The sequence below is a fragment of the Crotalus tigris genome, unplaced genomic scaffold (assembly GCF_016545835.1).
Source record: "Crotalus tigris isolate CLP2741 ecotype Arizona unplaced genomic scaffold, ASM1654583v1 scf7180000018486.1709376, whole genome shotgun sequence".
Taxonomy (NCBI): Eukaryota; Metazoa; Chordata; class Lepidosauria; order Squamata; family Viperidae; genus Crotalus; species Crotalus tigris.
In genome coordinates this window covers 389,285-407,335 of record NW_024097034.1, presented here as the reverse complement: position 1 = coordinate 407,335, position 18,051 = coordinate 389,285, and the positions used below count along the sequence as shown (strand labels likewise).

The 18,051-nt window shown below is 36.7% G+C and overlaps 2 protein-coding genes across 4 annotated transcripts in view; one reads left to right on the top strand and one right to left on the bottom strand.

Moving 5' to 3' along the window:
* Positions 1 to 984, top strand: part of TBCE (tubulin folding cofactor E) — a 29,401-nt gene extending 28,417 nt beyond the window's left edge. For both annotated transcript variants that reach the window (XM_039352986.1, XM_039352985.1), the window contains exon 18: positions 806 to 984. In XM_039352986.1, the coding sequence (XP_039208920.1) occupies positions 806 to 821 (16 nt within the window). In that variant the 3' untranslated portion in view covers positions 822 to 984. The remainder of the gene's footprint in view (positions 1 to 805) is intronic.
* The window catches only part of B3GALNT2 (beta-1,3-N-acetylgalactosaminyltransferase 2), a 29,271-nt gene continuing 11,774 nt past the window's right edge, over positions 555 to 18,051 (bottom strand). The window contains exons 6-13 of one of the 2 annotated variants that reach the window (XM_039352988.1): positions 15,920 to 15,967; positions 10,228 to 10,338; positions 6,202 to 6,280; positions 4,930 to 5,113; positions 4,243 to 4,368; positions 2,614 to 2,773; positions 1,730 to 1,786; positions 555 to 886 (exon numbers count right to left, since the gene is read on the bottom strand). In XM_039352988.1, the coding sequence (XP_039208922.1) occupies positions 752 to 886; positions 1,730 to 1,786; positions 2,614 to 2,773; positions 4,243 to 4,368; positions 4,930 to 5,113; positions 6,202 to 6,280; positions 10,228 to 10,338; positions 15,920 to 15,967 (900 nt within the window). In that variant the 3' untranslated portion in view covers positions 555 to 751. The remainder of the gene's footprint in view (positions 887 to 1,729; positions 1,787 to 2,613; positions 2,774 to 4,242; positions 4,369 to 4,929; positions 5,114 to 6,201; positions 6,281 to 10,227; positions 10,339 to 15,919; positions 15,968 to 18,051) is intronic. The other variant, XM_039352989.1, reaches the window with a different exon arrangement.

Here is an 18,051-nt window from a genome sequence, read left to right as displayed (position 1 = left end):
TATAGGAGAAAGGGCTACTGTCTTAGTCCCTCTACATGTTGGCTGAAACTACACAGAGGATAAATAGAATTACTACAGCATCTGACTTCCTTCTTTGCAGGAGTTACATGATAATATATCAGTCTTCCCAGCAAGAGGCATTGTTTCCCTCATATCTGAAATACAGACTGAAATTAAAACATCAGTCTGATCCACAGTTCTTTAGAAGCCAACATGTGTGCAGTGTGCCTTGGTTAAATGTCTTCTCCAGCAAGGCATACGGGCAGAGAAGTGCAAGTTTAATATGCAATATGTACAGTATTGTATCTGCCTTTCTCAGTTTAGTCTCAGTCCCTTGATACTGTATACACTAAATGCATGAAAAGTCAAGTTTATCTACTTCTGTAATATATTAATAAAGAATTCACATTTATATTTGGCTTCGTAAAAGAGTATATTTAAAAATGAAATGAGTCCATTTATTAAAAAGGGGATGTGTGTGCAAATATAGCCCTAAGGGCCATTTCACACTAGACAAATTATCTACATGAAACACTTCTTTAAAGAATGTGTGAAGCTTGTCTGTAGTTTACTGCCATATTGAAATGAACATACACTGTATGTAACCAGTGGAATAGAAGCATAAATTGGCTAGCGACATACTCATACTTTGTCACCAGCAACAGACTACACAGGAGGCTGATGGAACATCTGTTTTGAGGCTTTCCCTTCCTATCCTTTCTAACGTTTTCCTTAGAGTGTTTGCCACCCTTCATTTTTCTTCACATTTGCAGGGGTCTCCACAGCGTTCCTTTATTTTCCACAGCTCTTCAAGCTCTTGAGCAGAATACTGAGGCGAGGACAGCATACCACTCTCACAAGTCTTCTCACACAACCAGAGATTGTCCTGTTTTAAAAGAAAGCAAGATGTTGCTGTAAATGTTGCTGTACTATGTATCCTGGTTTAGGCAAGTACTGACAAGCTAAGCAAACAATTCAAAAAAAGGAAAGAAGGACAGAGGCAATATTTTATTTAAAATTGATTTTTGCACTGCCCTTCCATAAACTATGTTAAAAAAAACATACAAATTCCAACATGGAATATAACTAAACGGACTATTATAAAACATTTGACAGACAAATCTACACTTGATTTGCAACAGCAAATTGACCGAGATAAGAAAGAAGCCAAGTAATTTAATCAAGTTTAGTCTTTAATCATTTTATAATATGAAGTTATTTGTATGTTTCTTTGTTTTTTTAATTGCCTTAAAAAGCAATTAATGGAATTTAGCAGATTAAGTATTTATTTGTTTCCTCATTACTGTATTACAAATTGTTGAAACCACTCACATTTCAAAGTAATTTGCCATGAGACTGGAGGGAAAGATCAACTGAAAAACAAGTCTGTAAACTGGTTTGGAAAGAGCTGGATTCTGCCTTAAATCTACATTTTTATTTCATTAATCACTAAGGGGCTCTTTTAGGTAGTAAGACAAAATTATCTGAAGTATTTATCAATGCCAGGTTGATAAAACTTACACATATTTATAAGCATAAGTCAGTAGCTCTGAAAAATCACTTCTTGAGGCTTTCATGACTCCTCCCCATCCTTGAATACATATTTCAAAAGTCCACAAAACTGATTTCGGGGTATTTGAAAATGTTGGGATGCACTAGGGGTCTGTAAAAGTTACTGCTATCATTCATACAGATTTATTCAGAAATTTCATCTTACAGTTACACATACCTGGTATCTTTTTGGCCCAATGGCTGCCATCCAAATACCCATGCTCACATCTTCACCCTATGTGTATAAATTAAGTCAGAACCAAAACAAGGAGTGTAGTAAATAACCAAAATCAGAACTGAAACTCGCTGCAGAAGGCACATGCTTCACAAAATAAATTTTGCCTTATTTTTAAACACTTCTGTCAACAACCTTTGTTTAGATTATAGATGCCTAACAACCCTATACCAAAAGAAGTATAATGAAGAACTTAAGCACCTTCATAAAGAAAACAGCTTCTACAATTCACGGCAGATTTTCAGTAATTTCATAGATTTAACTGTGATTTTTTTGTTTTGGAAACAAAATGGAACTGATTTGCCACTGTCACCTTCTGGGTTTTTTCAACTCTCCAGTCTTTCCTATGGTCTCACATCTAAATATTTATCAAGTTTGAACTTGCATAGCTTTTGGGGGGGAATAAGTCAAGATAATGCAATATTTCTCTACCTCAGCAACATTTTAAGATGTGAGGACTTCAACTCCCAGAATCTTTCCAGCCATCCTGTTGCCTGGCGTAATTCTGGAAGTTGATGTCCACACGTCTAAAAGTTAGTGAGGTTGATAAACACTGATCTATTGCAGTATAAAAATTCTGTCCAAACAGAATTCTATGTATACCATTCATTCACCTACCTACCAATGTGCAGATGTTTCCATTATTTTGATTTTATAGTTTACTTTACAATAGAGAAAGTATGTGAATTTGCACAAAGAATCTTGGAGGACTACTTATCTGTACTCCCAATATCAGAAATCAAATTTTTATTAGTGATCCAATTTATTCAGTAGGTAAAATCCCACTTTGCTCTAATCATGCCCGACTCTCCTACCAAAAAACTTACCTGATATATTTTGAGTCTTTCAGAATTGCTTGCTAGCCATTCTACAACATCTTTGGAAATAACATAACCAGACCCACAAGCAAAAGCTGGATATGCAGGACCTGGGTATTCCAACTCTTGCCACTTCCCAGTCCGATCAACTGCCCAATTTAATCTGAAACTTAAGCCAAAACATTCTTCTTTTGATACAAAATTAATAAACAGTCCTCTAACCTATCTGTGCAATTGAGGAAGCTTTCCTAAGCTCTCTTTCACAGGCTTGACTAGCAAACTGTCCTTTCTCCAAAACTGTCAAACAGACATTTTAACTCCTTTGACCATTTCCTTAAAAGTGGTATGCTTATTCCCCAGCTTGCCCTTGCTCCCTTATAAGGGGGGTAAGTAGATCCCTTTAATAATTCATCAAGAGGCTTAAGTAACAAGAACCCACACTCGTTTCATGCTTTGAGAGGTTTACCAACAGACAACTGTCGGGGTTTTAGAAAGTGAGGGAAAGCAATATCTGTGTCGCCATGTTTTAACCTTGGGATGGAACCCATCACTTAAACTTTTCAATTAAAATACATTCGAAAGAGGAAGAAAAATAAATAAAGCTCCACTGGAATATTTTGCTTGTAACTTCAGTAGACAGGTTTAAGATCCTTAAAGGAATAATTCAATTATTTGGATTTTTTTTTCCACTTCATTCCAGGGCAATTAGGAATGTAAGTAGTAGTTTGTCACTGCCTTCTGCTGAGATTTTTGTCCATTTTCTGGTCTAGATTAGAATCCCAGCATTTTCTAGAAGTCTCCTAACCAACTACTAATAATGGCCTACCATTCTTGAACAAAGCTAAAAAGACTAGGGAATTTGGGGAACTGAAGTTTACACATCTTCAAGTTGCCAAGTTTGAAGAACAATGATATAAACTGAGAAATTATATTGGTGCACAAATTAGATTAAACCACACAATATTTAGAACACAACAGACAATTCTGAATCCCATAACACACGCCCCCAAATCTGTCAGTTAAAACAAGGTTTCACTGTTCATTCTCATTGTCAGCATCTGCACATAGTAGTAAGTCAGGACTGGGGAATTTACAGCACTTTATTAACTTTAAAGTTCATTTGTGAGAGAGGAATTCAGATTTCTGATGAATATTTGTCCTTTACCAGCAATTTACTAATTGGTAAACAGAAACAGGCATTGGAAGAAAAAGGAGAATATAAGAGTAGAAAAATCCTGTTAAAGTTTTTGGCTTTAATCCCTTCCCTCCTTCATTAAACACCCATATTCACATGCATACTTGTTGCTGCCCTATAGGACCTGTCTCAGACACTCTACAGATGAACACACAGAACCAATTAAAATAACTCAGTGTAGTTTGGTCAATGAAGCAAGACATTTTGAAACAAGGTTCTTAGATCTGTTTTAATCATTGTTTGATGTCTTTTCAATAGTGCTTTACAGAAAAGAACATTAACAAAAAAACAGTTTTTAAAATGATTTTTCTATTAAAAATATCTTTCCTTCTCTCTTTAACAGTCAACTCTCTTTAACTGCAGCACATCTATTTTGATTACTATGAAATTCTTTACACTAACTGTATAAATAACAACACAATATATTACAATACGATACTCACTTTCCCCACCAGATATTTGGTCTGCCCAAGTTTTTAAGCTTTATTCTGTTAAATATTGTCTCTAAATCTATGTAGCAGTCATCATCTGTCTTCAGCAGGACGTCAAAACTTGCAGCTTCTACAGTCCTATATCAAAATCATTAATGTTATCATCATCTAGAAAAGTATTTGTTAATATGCATCCTTATCTGTCATGAATGGCAAGTATCTAATCAAATTAAACCCATAATAGCAAATAAAACAATAATCTTATTTTAAGAATATATTAAACGGTGACCCAGCACATTGTAGAATAGTTCATTCTTATCCTTGAAGGCTGCATTAAATAAAGGAGCAAAGGAAAGGAATCTGATCTACAACATTTTTTTGCCAGAAAATGGCATTTATTTCCACTTTCCAGCGAAAAAACACTCCATGGCAAACAATGGGTTCATTTAACAACAGCTGTGTTTGCTGAACAACTGCTGTGTTTGCCTTATGGCCACTACATTTCTTAATGACCACTGCCAAAATGATCATAAAATCAGATGACCCACTTAACAACCATCATAAACTACAATCAAAATTGCAGGCTCAATTATGCTCCTAAGTCAAGGACTACCTATATTCAGTGCCATAGTGTTATTTTTATACCAGAAATTAACAAGCAAAATCCATATGATATCACCACCCTACACTCCAGCTTACCATCGGTAGAAATTCAGTAATTTGGCTGGAACATTTCTGTAAGTATCAACAACATCAACAAAAACTATATCATCGTAAGTGTTGCTTTCTTCCTTTAGTAAGGCATCCTCCTTTTCTAGTTTGTTCATATGATTTAGGAATCTTTCAGAGCGACCCTGCAGGGTTTGTAAAAGTGTCTCACCTTCTGAAATAGAAACAGGAAAAGGCTATCTCACATTACAATTTTATATTGTCCTTCCACTGAAAGGTTTCTGGTATGCTTCCTTTGAGCTACATCCAATGTTACGTGAGGGAATGTCCTTATGCAATGGGGTTTCTTGTTCTTCTCCCAAACCTACCCAAATGTGATGCCACAGACTCCCTCAACCCTCCAAATCTGATAAGAAATCTACAAATGGAAAAGCAATTCATTTCGCTATCAGATTTTGATCAGAAAATGCATTCAATGAAAGAAAAAACTAGGCAATTATAGGCAGTTTATTAGTTCAATAAACTTGTGCAGTCTTCTAAAGTACAAAAGCCAGTGAAGAATTAAGCAGCAATAAAATATTAAGTACACTGAAAAATGATTGGGCAAAATAACCACACATATTATTTCCGTGGGTGCGAAATGCTTTTTCCTATCACTTCTCCCTCTGAATTTCCTAACAGAACAACTCTAGGCTTTCCTGCTTGAGCAGGGAATTGGAGTAGAAGACCTCCAAGGTTCCTTCAACTCTGTAATTCACTTATTCTGAATACACGGTCAAAGTTTCCAGCTAGTAATCAAACAATCCAAAATACATTTTGAGAGGAAGTGGCTAGAGCAGAGAGGTGGAATTGTCTCTTTCCCATCCCTCTGATGAAAGTCCTTATATCAGAAACAAGGCTATTTCTTTAAATTCTTACTATTTTGCATAATACTAAGAAAAAAATTGCAAAACGAGAAAACTCAAGTTCAAACATACTTACCTAAACATGTATTAAAAACAGCTTCCTTCACAAAGTGAACCACAACCCACAAAATATTCTTCCTCTCCAGTAGTACAAAGTGGCACAAAGACAAACTTCTAAACAAGACTCAGAATTTGGACACTTCATGTCACAATAGCTCTGTATTTTTTACCATCCGTGTTTTAAGCAGTCAGACAAGCGCAACAATTCCCAGTGAGACAGGGTGCTCCAAGACTGAGGTAGAAAAAGCACATCCACTAAGCCATCTGGACCTGAGGTGTATTTCATCTACCAGCTTAGCATTAACAGAAGGAAGCATCAGCATCTTTTGCTGCTTACCTTGAATAGTATAAATAAAGCCACCTGCAATCCCCTCCACACCTTGTGTAAATTCATGTGGTAGTGATCCTTCTCCTGCCTATTGTGGACAGTTTAAAAAGATAATTAATTAAAACTTACCACAATATACTGTACTTATTCTATTTAGCCCAATTAATATGGGGTAAATCTGATTGTACTGTCAGAATTCATTTTTAACAATAATTTCTTACTCACAAAAGGGAGGGGAGCCTCCACTCTTCCAGTTTGCCAAAAAAGAGTTAAGACCTGGCTTCGCCAATTAGCATGGGTGTCTAAAAGTATGATGTAGCCCTGGGGATGGCTAGTGTCCTGGGAACAACTTCCTAGCCTGTGAATTTTAACCTGATTTAATTTTACTTTTAAATTTTAATTTGTTTTCAATCTGGTTTCTAAGCTACGCTTTTATTCATGTACTTATATGGCTTTATTATGATGTTGTAAACCACTGAGATGAGATAGAACAGCGGTTCCCAACCTTTTCTATACCCTGTACCCCTAAAACGCTTCTGATATATTCTCGCACCTCTTACAAAGGTTCAAAATAACAGCAATGAATTATGCATATATACTATAATTTTGAAAACCCAAATTTTCACATCCCCAGGAATATTGTCTCGCACCCCCAGGGGGTGCAACCACCCCCGGTTGGGAACCCCTGAAATAGACAATATAGAAATTTAATCAATAAACACATTGTGCTATCATAATTTATAATTCACAGCCTCTACTTTTAGAATTGCCAAAATTCTTAAAACTTTTAACTGGAGATGGACATAAGCAACAAGCCAAGGAAATATAAAAAAGTTCTATTCTGCAAACAAAACAGTACTTGTCAGCTCACAAGATCCAACATTTTCTCTCTAGAAATGTATCTACATGCAAACATAGGTGTACAATGTCACAAAAATGCATTCTATGATCCTGAAAGCATCAAGCAATACTTCAGACATGTTTGACCTACATAAGATATAGTTAAATACTTACATAATGTGTTCATTATAGATTAGCTTTATGTGATTTTTATTTCAGCATTAAGACCTCCAGAAGTTTTATCTTATTTTCAGTGCTGCTGAAGCAATGTGCTAGAGCATACAGCAATTATATTGCAATAATGTACAAAATCAGAACATTTATTTTAAATGCTTTGTACCACCTGATATATTTGTAGAGCTTTTAAGCAAGCATAGAGTTTTCTGTTTTAACCCTGTCTTTTCAGGGTCTATGATTCAACAGCATTCAACAGACCACTGGTTTCCTTATCCCTGCTTTACTTCCTTAAAATTAGCAGCTAGTATCCCAATCACTGAAAGTGGTTATTCTATGTTTCATGAGACTAAAATATTCATGTGGACACAATGGTAAAAAGGGGCAGAAAGGGGAAAAGCTAGAATGTAACACCAATTCATCAGTTGTATGTTGAAAATAGCTACTGTCACCAGACAGAAGAGGTTATATAGGACAAGATGCAGGACTCAAGAATACTGAAGTACATAGAACTTTAAGATCATCCTGGAAACTATAAAGTAAATTGCACCTGTACAAACCTAAATGGTTAATATTTGATTAACCGTCCTTAATCATGGAAAATAATACAAATGAAGACATTTCCTTTGAGACAACTCTTTAGTGATGTAAATGGGTTTTGCCAGAAGATCACACTTCGTATGCAAGGTCATCCTAGTTCACTGCACATAAAACAGATGCATAGAGAGAACTGCCACTCCCCTAATGTGAAATAATACACCATAAAGTACATGAAGAAATTAGTAATATATAAAATATTCTGTGCACAAAGCGCACCATGCAGGAATAATTATTTTCAAATGCTCCATGTTTGAACCAAAATATGCCTGTTTTGGACGTTTTTGTCTGTATACTGGCTTCTTTTTTTCTTGAGACAGAGCAAAAAACAATTGCTTCAGACAGCAATGGTGAAAGATAATAGGAAAATCTCAAGGCTGCAGGGTTTTCTCAGTGCTGGCATATACTGACATTAACAACAGCGGAAGGCACTGGGACGCTCAGGAGGCAGGCAAGCAGGCCAAGGGAATATCTCTCATTGGGACATCAGGGGCAGAAATTTGAGGGAGAGGTAGGGCAGCTGTTGCAATGTGCCATGTTCAGAGCCTGTCCTTCATTGCTGAGACCCTTGTGGCAAGGGGCAAGTGCTTGGTCAATACACTGATGGCAGCAGCTGAAAAGAGGCAAGGAAGGAAGATTCCGGGAAGATGGTAGTCTGGTGGAATGTGTTGTGCTGGGAAAGGAGATGGAAGAAGAAGGAGGGATGTATTGAGAAGATAAGGGGTGGCCCATAAGCTATGTGGAATGGATGATGCATAATAAGCTTGGCTTCTCAACTTCATAAAATCACAGTGAATCACTCCGGCTTTTGTTTCAGCCCAAAAGTGGGACAACTGAAAACACTCCAGCTTTTGTTTCAATTACACTGTGTCTGAGCGCAAATGGTTTGGCAGAATTTCTAGATTACATTGGCTTGTGTCAGAATCAGAACAAAAGATATTTTCTATTTTGTACATAGCCTTCATGGAATTCAAACTTGCAAAGTCTGAACAAAGTTAACTCTGGGTAAAAGAATGATTTTGGATACAGAGCCCCCTAATTTATATCTATGTTTTGTAAAGTACAACTCAAGAGGACCACTACCTTCTGATATACAGTGATTTAGAACTGCAGTCCAGCTGAAGATATTTTAGGTGATAACTCATGGGTCAACCCAATTAGGTTTGTAACTGTAATTGAGTAAACATCAATAAGAGAGTTCCAAACACTCCTGCAAACAAAAAGTTAAGGGGTGTGTAATCCACATTTTTGGATAGTCTCCAACACTCCAGTCAAGGAGAAACAGCACACGCAGCTGTTTCTCGCAGAAGTCATACATGGAGTTTTTAATGGTTACTTTGGTCTCAAATAAGCTGTAGTTATGTAGGGCATCTGCATTTGAAAAATGATTTCTTTGTTATTAGCTTCTGCCTTGGAAATGTTTGCAGTTTTTCAAGCACCATGTTCTGTTCTTATGGGAGACGTCCAATCCCAATAATTGCATTCACTGAATATTTCCATATAGATTTTAGAAATAAAGAACAAAAGGGAATGCACAAAGGATAAATGTGGCAAAAGCAAGGAAGCCTTGCAAATTCAAAAGATTTGCGAAGTCAGTAAATAGGGTTGCTGAACTAGATCCAGCTACATTTCTTTTCATTAATCTCTTGCCTTTAATTTCTTTGGTTTATTATTTCTTATACTTTTTCTATAATTAGCATATGCTGCTTACCTCAAAAGACAACACCACAGTAGTATATACTGTATGTATATTTTAACAACCCAAAACTCCTACATTCCCCCATTCTACTACACACATATTTATAGAGAACATCTATTTATGTGGTTGCTGGAGTGCAAAACAACTCCGTAGCACATAATCAATTAAATACATATAATTTTATATGCCTGTATACTGAAATGCACTCTTGCACTTTTATTATGCACTGAAATGTTACCTAGTTGGGTAATGAAACATCTGCAAGAAAATAACCAAGCTCAAAGAGCACCAAGGATTCAAAAGTGTTACTTTTTTAAGGGACAATACAAAGTGAATAGTGACATATAAAGGAATTAGGATATTTTATTACTATTTTATACTTCAACAAGTTTCTTAAAAGTGTTTTAGTCTAATTGTTCAGAAATAGTTCCTAGCTAACTTATGTCTCATCCTTCTTAAATTAAGAACATTTACCTGAATAGTGGCTTTAAATAAAGTACTTGTAGAGGAGCTACAAGTGTTGACAACATTAGCATTTAATTTCTGCATATATATTTCAATTGTGAATTAGCATAACTATTTAACACTGAAAGATGTTGAAGATACATAAACAATATGGACAGAAGGGAAAATAAATTATTTAAAAATCTGAAACATTTACAAATTTGTTCATTCGAAGAAAAATTATTTGTTCATTTAAAAGAAATGGGAATAAAAAGACAGACCGTAATGATTCTGAAGACACCACCGCCATCATTCACCATCACTTTATGAAGATTTCTAGAAACAAGGCCTTGCAGATCCTGGCTTTCCCATACAATGGTGCCTTCAAAACTCTGTCAAAACAGCCATCATAAACTATTAACTGTATATCAATATGTGAACACGTTTATTTATTTATGAGACTTATATACCGCTTTAAGTGCAAGCACTCTCTAAGCGGTGTATACCAGTAAGCAATGTATATATATATATATATATATATATTTACATTGCCCCCAACAATCTGGGTCCTCATTTTACCTACCTCGGAAGGATGGAAGGCTGTTAGATAAATGTATTTCAGAAATCTTTTTGAATGCTTTGAAGACGGAATTAATCTGAAGTATTATAATTTAATTTTGATACAGAAACAGATATAGACTAGAGCTGGGCAAAGCATTCAAAAGAAGTACTTTGCAATGGGTGGTCAGAGTGCCAAGCACCTGTCTTCCAAGCACTGAAGAAGCCACATGTTGTGGAAGGCTTCTGCAGCTGCTTTCCTGACTGTGTTTACAGATTGCATGTATGTAGGCACAGCTGCTTCACTAGCAACCCGCAAATAAAGTCTTCAAAGCAACTGAGCAAGAATTCCAAATAATATGGCTTCTATAGTGCTTTGCCCAGATTAAGCCTCTTTGCAAAGCACCTGTTCTGAATGCTTTCAACAGCCCAAAATATATGCCCAACTGAGCTGACAGCTGCACTTTATATTTTATAATGAAAAATCAGTGATAAGACAAAGCTTATCATTTGTTCATCATGGGGAATAATTCTTAAGTGTTCAGATACAATCCTTTCTTTAAAAAAAAAAGTATTACCAACTAGTAAAACACCAGAGTTCTTTTTCCTGTCTGTCAAACATATAGACTACTGATATTTGTGGTTTCTGAAATACTGCAATCTTCAAAAATCAACAAAGAAATCTAGCCACTTTTAGTATGAAAAGGTGACAAAATATTGTGCAAGTACAGTACAATGAAAAGAATGTAGGCACTGTGATATGTCGGCAAGTGCCTAAGACATTTTAAAACTACAGTTAACTAACCAGGATTTGATAGCCTGATTCATATTTAATGTTATGCCTGAATCAGCTTATTAGCAATTTAGAGTAATCCCTACTGAAAATGTTAGAATTTCCTTTTGACAAAGCATACATAGATTTTTATCTACACTGGTAAATTTTCATCTAAAACCAGAATATCCTCTATCTTGTAAGTATAGCTATTATTGTATATAGGCACAAGTTGATAACTTCATCTATTATATTGTGCAAAAAACCTAAATGCTAGTTTACTTATAATAATTTCAATTTACATTATTTTATATGATCCTGGGGAGGAAAGCTATGGCAAATCTAGACAGCATTCTAAAAAGCAGAGACATCACCCTGCCAACAAAAGTGCATATAGTCCAGGCCATGGTTTTCCCAGTTGCAATGTATGGCTATGAAAGTTGGACCATAAGAAAGGCTGAGCGCCAAAGAATTGAGGCCTTTGAACTATGGTGCTGGAGAAGACTCCTGCGAGTCCCTTGGACTGCAAGGCGTTCAAACCGGTCAGTCCTAGAAGAGATCAACCCCGACTGCTCTTTAGAAGGCCAGATCCTGAAGTTGAAACTCAAGTACTTTGGCCATCTAATGAGAAGGAAGGAATCACTGGATAAGAGCCTAATGCTGGGAAAGATTGAGGGCAATAGAAGAATGGGACGACAGAGAATGAGATGGCTGGATGGAGTCACTGAAGCAGTAGGTGTGAATTTAAATGGACTCCAGAAGATGGTAGAGGACAGGAAGACCTGGAGGAACGTTGTCCATGGGGTCGCGATGGGTCGGACACGACTTCACAATTAACAACAGCAACAACATATGATACTATTCTATGAATTCTAGAGAGATTTATTTATTTATTTATTTATGAGACTTATATACCGCTTTATATATTACATATAATCATATAAATTCATAAACAATATTATATTGGTCCATTCATTAACTAAAATGCTGACAACTGTATATGAGATTTTCCTCTAAAAGGCTTGTGTAAAAATCATTTTTTCCCTAAATGACAAAAGGGAAATAACTATCCTAACCTCAAGAGCAAGCTACTCCTCAGCGAAGGCTATCCTCCAGGCCCTAACTTCTAATCTCCCGGGAGGATGGAAACCACAGCATTCCCCTTGGCTCACATGTATTGGACAAAAAGATTCTACCTGGAGTAGACAGTCACAAAGGTAACAAGGACTCAAATCATAAAAGATTTTGTAAGTAATAACCAACACTTCGGTTTGAATCTGGAAGACAATCAGCACCAACATAGCTCCTGTAAAACCAGTGTCTTTCTGATATATCGGGTCTACCAGCTGATGGGAAGGGAGTTGCATTCTGTGTCAACTCTGCCTTCTAAATCATCTTCATGGACAGTCATTAAGTGCAGGTAGTTGTCTTGCCAAGAGACAATTATATGAGCACTTCTGTTCAAGAATGAGAACTATGAACCAGCCAAACTTGACTAAATATTTTCCTTGTCAGAACATCTACCTGTTATTTGGGCCCAAGGTTATATATATAGCCTCAATTCTAGCCATCTCTGGAGCAACATCTGGCATCAGATTCTCCTGGAGCAGTGGTTCTCAACCTTTCTAATGCCACGACCCCATAATACAGTTCCCCATGTTGTGGTGACCCCCAACCACTTATACATCACCAGGTGCCAGGGGCGTGGCCAAAGAAAAGGGGGAAAAAATGAAGGACAGCCTTGCTTGGCGACCCCCGTGAAATGGTCGTTCAACCCCAAATGGGGTCCCGACCCACAGGTTGAGAACCACTGTCCTGGAGGATCATCAACCCTTCTCCCCAATCTTGGTGTTGAAGCTGATGCAAAAGGCAAAAACCCTCCATCTTCACTCAATCAATATTAATAATGTATGCTATGTCTATTCTCTCCTCCATCACTAAGTCACAGAGGGGCAAGATCTAACAACTCGCAGATCTGTAAGTATTAAGTCAAATTTGAGGCCATGGCTTCTAGTATCTAAGGTCCCCCCAAAAAATCTGACAAGAACTAGGTAAAGAACGTTGTAAGCTGAGAAGCTCATGGCTTCTGCTCTGGCCTCAGTTGGTAATGTGTTACCAAGTGTTTTTTTTTTGTTGTTTTTTTTTTAAAGAGACCCTCTATTCCATTATAAACTACAGTAGTATAAAGAAAAATAAGAGAAACAACCCATCTATCATACATTGCTCCCAAGTGCATGGCATAGTTGTCTCATTCATAAAATATGTATCCATGGCATAGTTACTTGTACCATGGCTTATACAATTAACTGGATTTTCCAGGTATTCGCACAACACTGAAAATGCAGCTAGCCAAATTGAATTCCATTGTTGCTAGTTTAAGGCAATTGATGTACATTAAAGAGCAACAGCTGACAGAAATAACCCCAAGCTAATTTATAGCTAGATTTAGTTAGATACCGCTCTTTCATTTCAGTAATAGATCTCTTCCCATCTGCAGCTTGATCAACAAAATAAAATGCTGAGCATTTTCACAGAGGCAGCTGCTACTAATTTATGTTTTAACAAGAAGCAGCGAGACTGATACCTTCACATTAATAAATGAATTACATCATAGGCTTTTGCAGAATTGAACATATTCCACAAGATTCATATACCACTTGTATATGCATTACTAGAAAGTGGGTACTAAATAAAAAATGCAGAAAGGAAATATAATAACCATTAAAGATAAAAATGTATGACAGTCATAGTTAGAGCCTGAATACATTCAGAATAGTATTCAGACCTCCAGAATAGCAGTAACATTTTGCAATAATCAATGTATCGGTATTAGAACTGCTGACTCAGACCTAGGTTCCAATGAATTAAGTGGGATTTACTTTCAGATGAATGTGTAGAAAAAGGGCAGCTTTATTTAATTAGATACTATCCAACTAGGCCTGTCTTTTGATGACTGAAAGAACAAATGCCCTTCATTTTGATCTGTTTTTAGAAACATATAGTTTAAGAGATGGTTCTCACACTAATGTGGCTAGCAGCTATGATGTAAATTAGAGTTCCCCAACCTTTCTGACTTTGCGGATTGGCTGAGGGTGGGGGAGAGGAAATAGCTCTGCGTGAGTGACAGGCAAGTGTGCATGCATGTACAAATGGAGTGTGCATGCGCTCGCCCGCTGCTCGCACAAGTGGGGATATGCATGCATGCCCTCACCCACCACTTCCACAGCCTGGTTCCAAATGGCTCAAGGCCCGGTAGTGGGCCAGGGCCCAGGGGTTGGGGACCCCCAATGTAAACAACACCAAGAAGCACAATAGTTTAGTTTATCAAAAAGTGCAGGAGAAATAAAACCATAAACTTAAAACTTTGAACTCTCTGTATATAATTGAATTCAACCTTTTTAAAATTTAAAATTTTAAAATTTGGAGATAATTGCTCCTGGCGTATTCTTCTCTGATTCTGTTTAATAAACACATAAAAGTATGAAGAGCCACAAACAAATCAATATTTCTTTAAACTACTATCTTATGGGCTCTACTTCTATAGTTATTTCTTTTGGCAGTAATATACTTAATCAATCTGAAGCTTCCAAACACTGAAGCTTATTAATCTTCCATTCAGTGATACCTTTAAAAGCATGAAAAAGATCAGCAGATGGACAAATCTCACCTTCATTTTCAACAAACTATTGTTGAAATTGCTATCCATATTATATATTATATTATCATATTATCCAGGAATTAAAAAGTTCAAAGGAATAAATCAACATCTAATCTAATACAAATAATATTAATAATGTAAAATCAATATTTTAGAACATTTTTAGAAAATCCATATTTTAATTCAGGAAAGGGTTCTAATTTATATAATGGAATGGGCCAGTTTTTAGAGGCAGGTGAACTTAGGACAAGGGTAGGCAACCTTGGCTCTTTTATGACTTGTGGACTTCAACTCCCAGAATTCCTGAGCCAGCCATGCTGGCTCAGGAATTCTGGGAGTTGAAGTCCACAAGTCATAAAAGAGCCAAGGTTGTCTACCCCTGAATTAGGATATTGGCGGGGAAGGATGTCAAGGATGCTGATAAGAGCTCTAGTATGTCTCTTCTTAAGAAGGCCCAAGCAAGTACTGTATTGTTCTGTCTCCAACCTCCACTTTTGTAAGAAGTTTATTGAAAAGGTGGTGGGGCTTCAACTACACAGAACTATGGAAAAGATTATCTGGACCCTTTTCAGTCAGAAGTTACATCCAGGCAGGGGATGGAACTGATTACTTTTGTCAGTGAATATTGATGAGACTTGGACAGGGTAATGCAACGTTCCTCATCTTGCTGGTTCTCTCAATGGCCTTTATTACTGTCAACCATGATATCCTAATCTAAACCATCTGCAAGAGCTGGGGTTGCAGGCACCATTCTGCAGAATGTTGTTCTGTTCTTTTATAAGAGGGAAATTCCATTTGATGCATGGGGGAGATGGGTGGTCAAGCCCTCAGGCACTGTAGTATGAAATGTCCAGGAGCTTTGACCCCCTCCTTCATTTTATTTAATATCTACATGAAAACTCTGGGAGAATATATATTTTGAAAGTTTGATGTATACAATGCATTATTTTTCATAATCAGATGATATCCAATGCTACGACTGTACCTTAGACTGAATAGCAAATAGTGAAAGTCTTGATCCAGTGTATGGAGGCTAGAAGGGGATTGGAAGAACAAGTTAAAATTTAACCCAAATAAGGCAGGGTAGCTATTAAAATAGAAACTGAGATGCTGCATTTCCAGCATTAACTCTTAATGGAACTATGCTTCTCAAAAAGGATCTGATACATATTCTGAGGATTCTTCTGGACTCACAGCTCCTGCTCTATCAGCAGATAGAAGCTGTGAACAGGAAAGTCATTGCCCAATTTTGGCTGATGTACCAGTTATGTGTGTTCCTGAAACAGGAGGCATTGACAATAGTCATTCATTTCCTCACCACCTTCCAACCAGACTATTTAAGTCAATCTACATAGGCCTCCCTTGAAGAGCACTTAGAAGCCACTGTTAGCACAGAATGCACACTAACGGAAGTGCTTTAATACTCCCATACGGCACCTATACTGAGAGAGCTACAGTCGCTGCCAGTTTGATATTAGGTACATTTCCAGGTGTGGTAATAATTTATAAAACTGTGCATGGCTTGGCTATTCATAAGATCATTTGGTCTAAACAGAATCTGTCTGCCTAAGATCTGCAAGTAGATAGTACATGTTAAGAGCCCCCAGAGGTATATGGGTGGAGGTGAGCATTCTCTGCCAAAGCCTTTTTCCTGTGGCACCAGCTATGCTCTTTGCACAGCATCCTCCCTATTAACATCTGGAAAACTGCTGAAGACCAGGTTGTTTAAGCAGGCACGCAGTGACTGTTGATGCACCAAAGTCTCACCTAAGATATGTATCAGTGCTGCTTGTTACGATTTTTGTGTTTGTTATAGTTGTGGTCATATTATGATATTTATAGTTATTTTTTATATTTTTCTCAGTTGTTGGATAATATTAGCTTAGATTCACTTGAAGGGTAATACAGGATGAAGCATCTATAAAATAAGAATAAAATGGCATTTAAATGTTTTTGCTAAAACTATTGTGTCTGAAAAGTGTGGCAAATGTAACTTTTGTATTATTGTTCTTAAAAACAATAATGTGGCTAATGTTTAATTAATGGATAAGAATTTAATCAGCATTCATTGTGCTCCTGAATTAACAACTTAAAAATGTCTTAATCCAACAACATTGCTGTCTGAATCCACAATCCTCTCTTCTATCCCTAATCTCAGAATTTGAATAGCTGCCTGGCAGTAAGTGCCACAGCACAAACTAAACAGAAAGGCTCTCTTCCAAACAACCCCTTTGTGTTCATAAGTTAATGATATTCAGTTGGCAACATCTTCTTAACATATGAAAACCTAACTTCACTGAAAACAATGCTGCCACTCTCTGAAACCAGAACAAATGTTTTAAAGTTCATTTTTGCTAAAGTAAATACTTCAAATATTCTGGAGTAAAATTCTTACTAAATTCCATCTAATCCGAAATTATAAAATTTATAATCTAAAATGTATACCTTCATTGCTTATTCTTGTGGCCTCGTCTTATTTTTCTCCTCTGGTAAATTTGCAAGGACAACAGAGTTTTTAATTCCACTTTTAAACTAACGAAACTTTTCCATTATATTTAAGCTCAGTCACATGTATTTACCTTAGACTACTATTTATTAAAGTAAGCCAGATAAAATGATGATTCATAATTCTGTCTTGTTCATTGGTCATAGCTTAAATCAGGAGTGGTCAACTAGTTACTTCCAAGAGCTATTCAGCTTCATGCCACTTAAATTTGGAGAGAAAAAGTACTGTCAGCACTTCTTTTTTTTATTATTTCAACTTTAAAGTAAATATAATCAGTCTGGGAGATCTCAGCACCTAGTCAACCTTGTAAGATCTCAGATCAACATTTTCTATGCACATTTTTGTTCGCTGAAAATGATTTCTATGCTGCTTAGCAGATTTTTTTTTTTTTAAATCAGCCTCAGAATAGAGCCATGAATGGTTGGGAGAACCCTCCCAATCGGAAGGAGGGCTAAAACAGGGAATTAGTCTGGACTTACTACATAAATCCAAGAGGGCACGATATGACCTCTCCCAAATACCTCTGAGCAGTGATGGCGAACCTTTTAGAGACCGAGTGCCCAAACTACAACCCAAAACCCACTTATTTATTGCAAAGTGCCAGGGCCGCA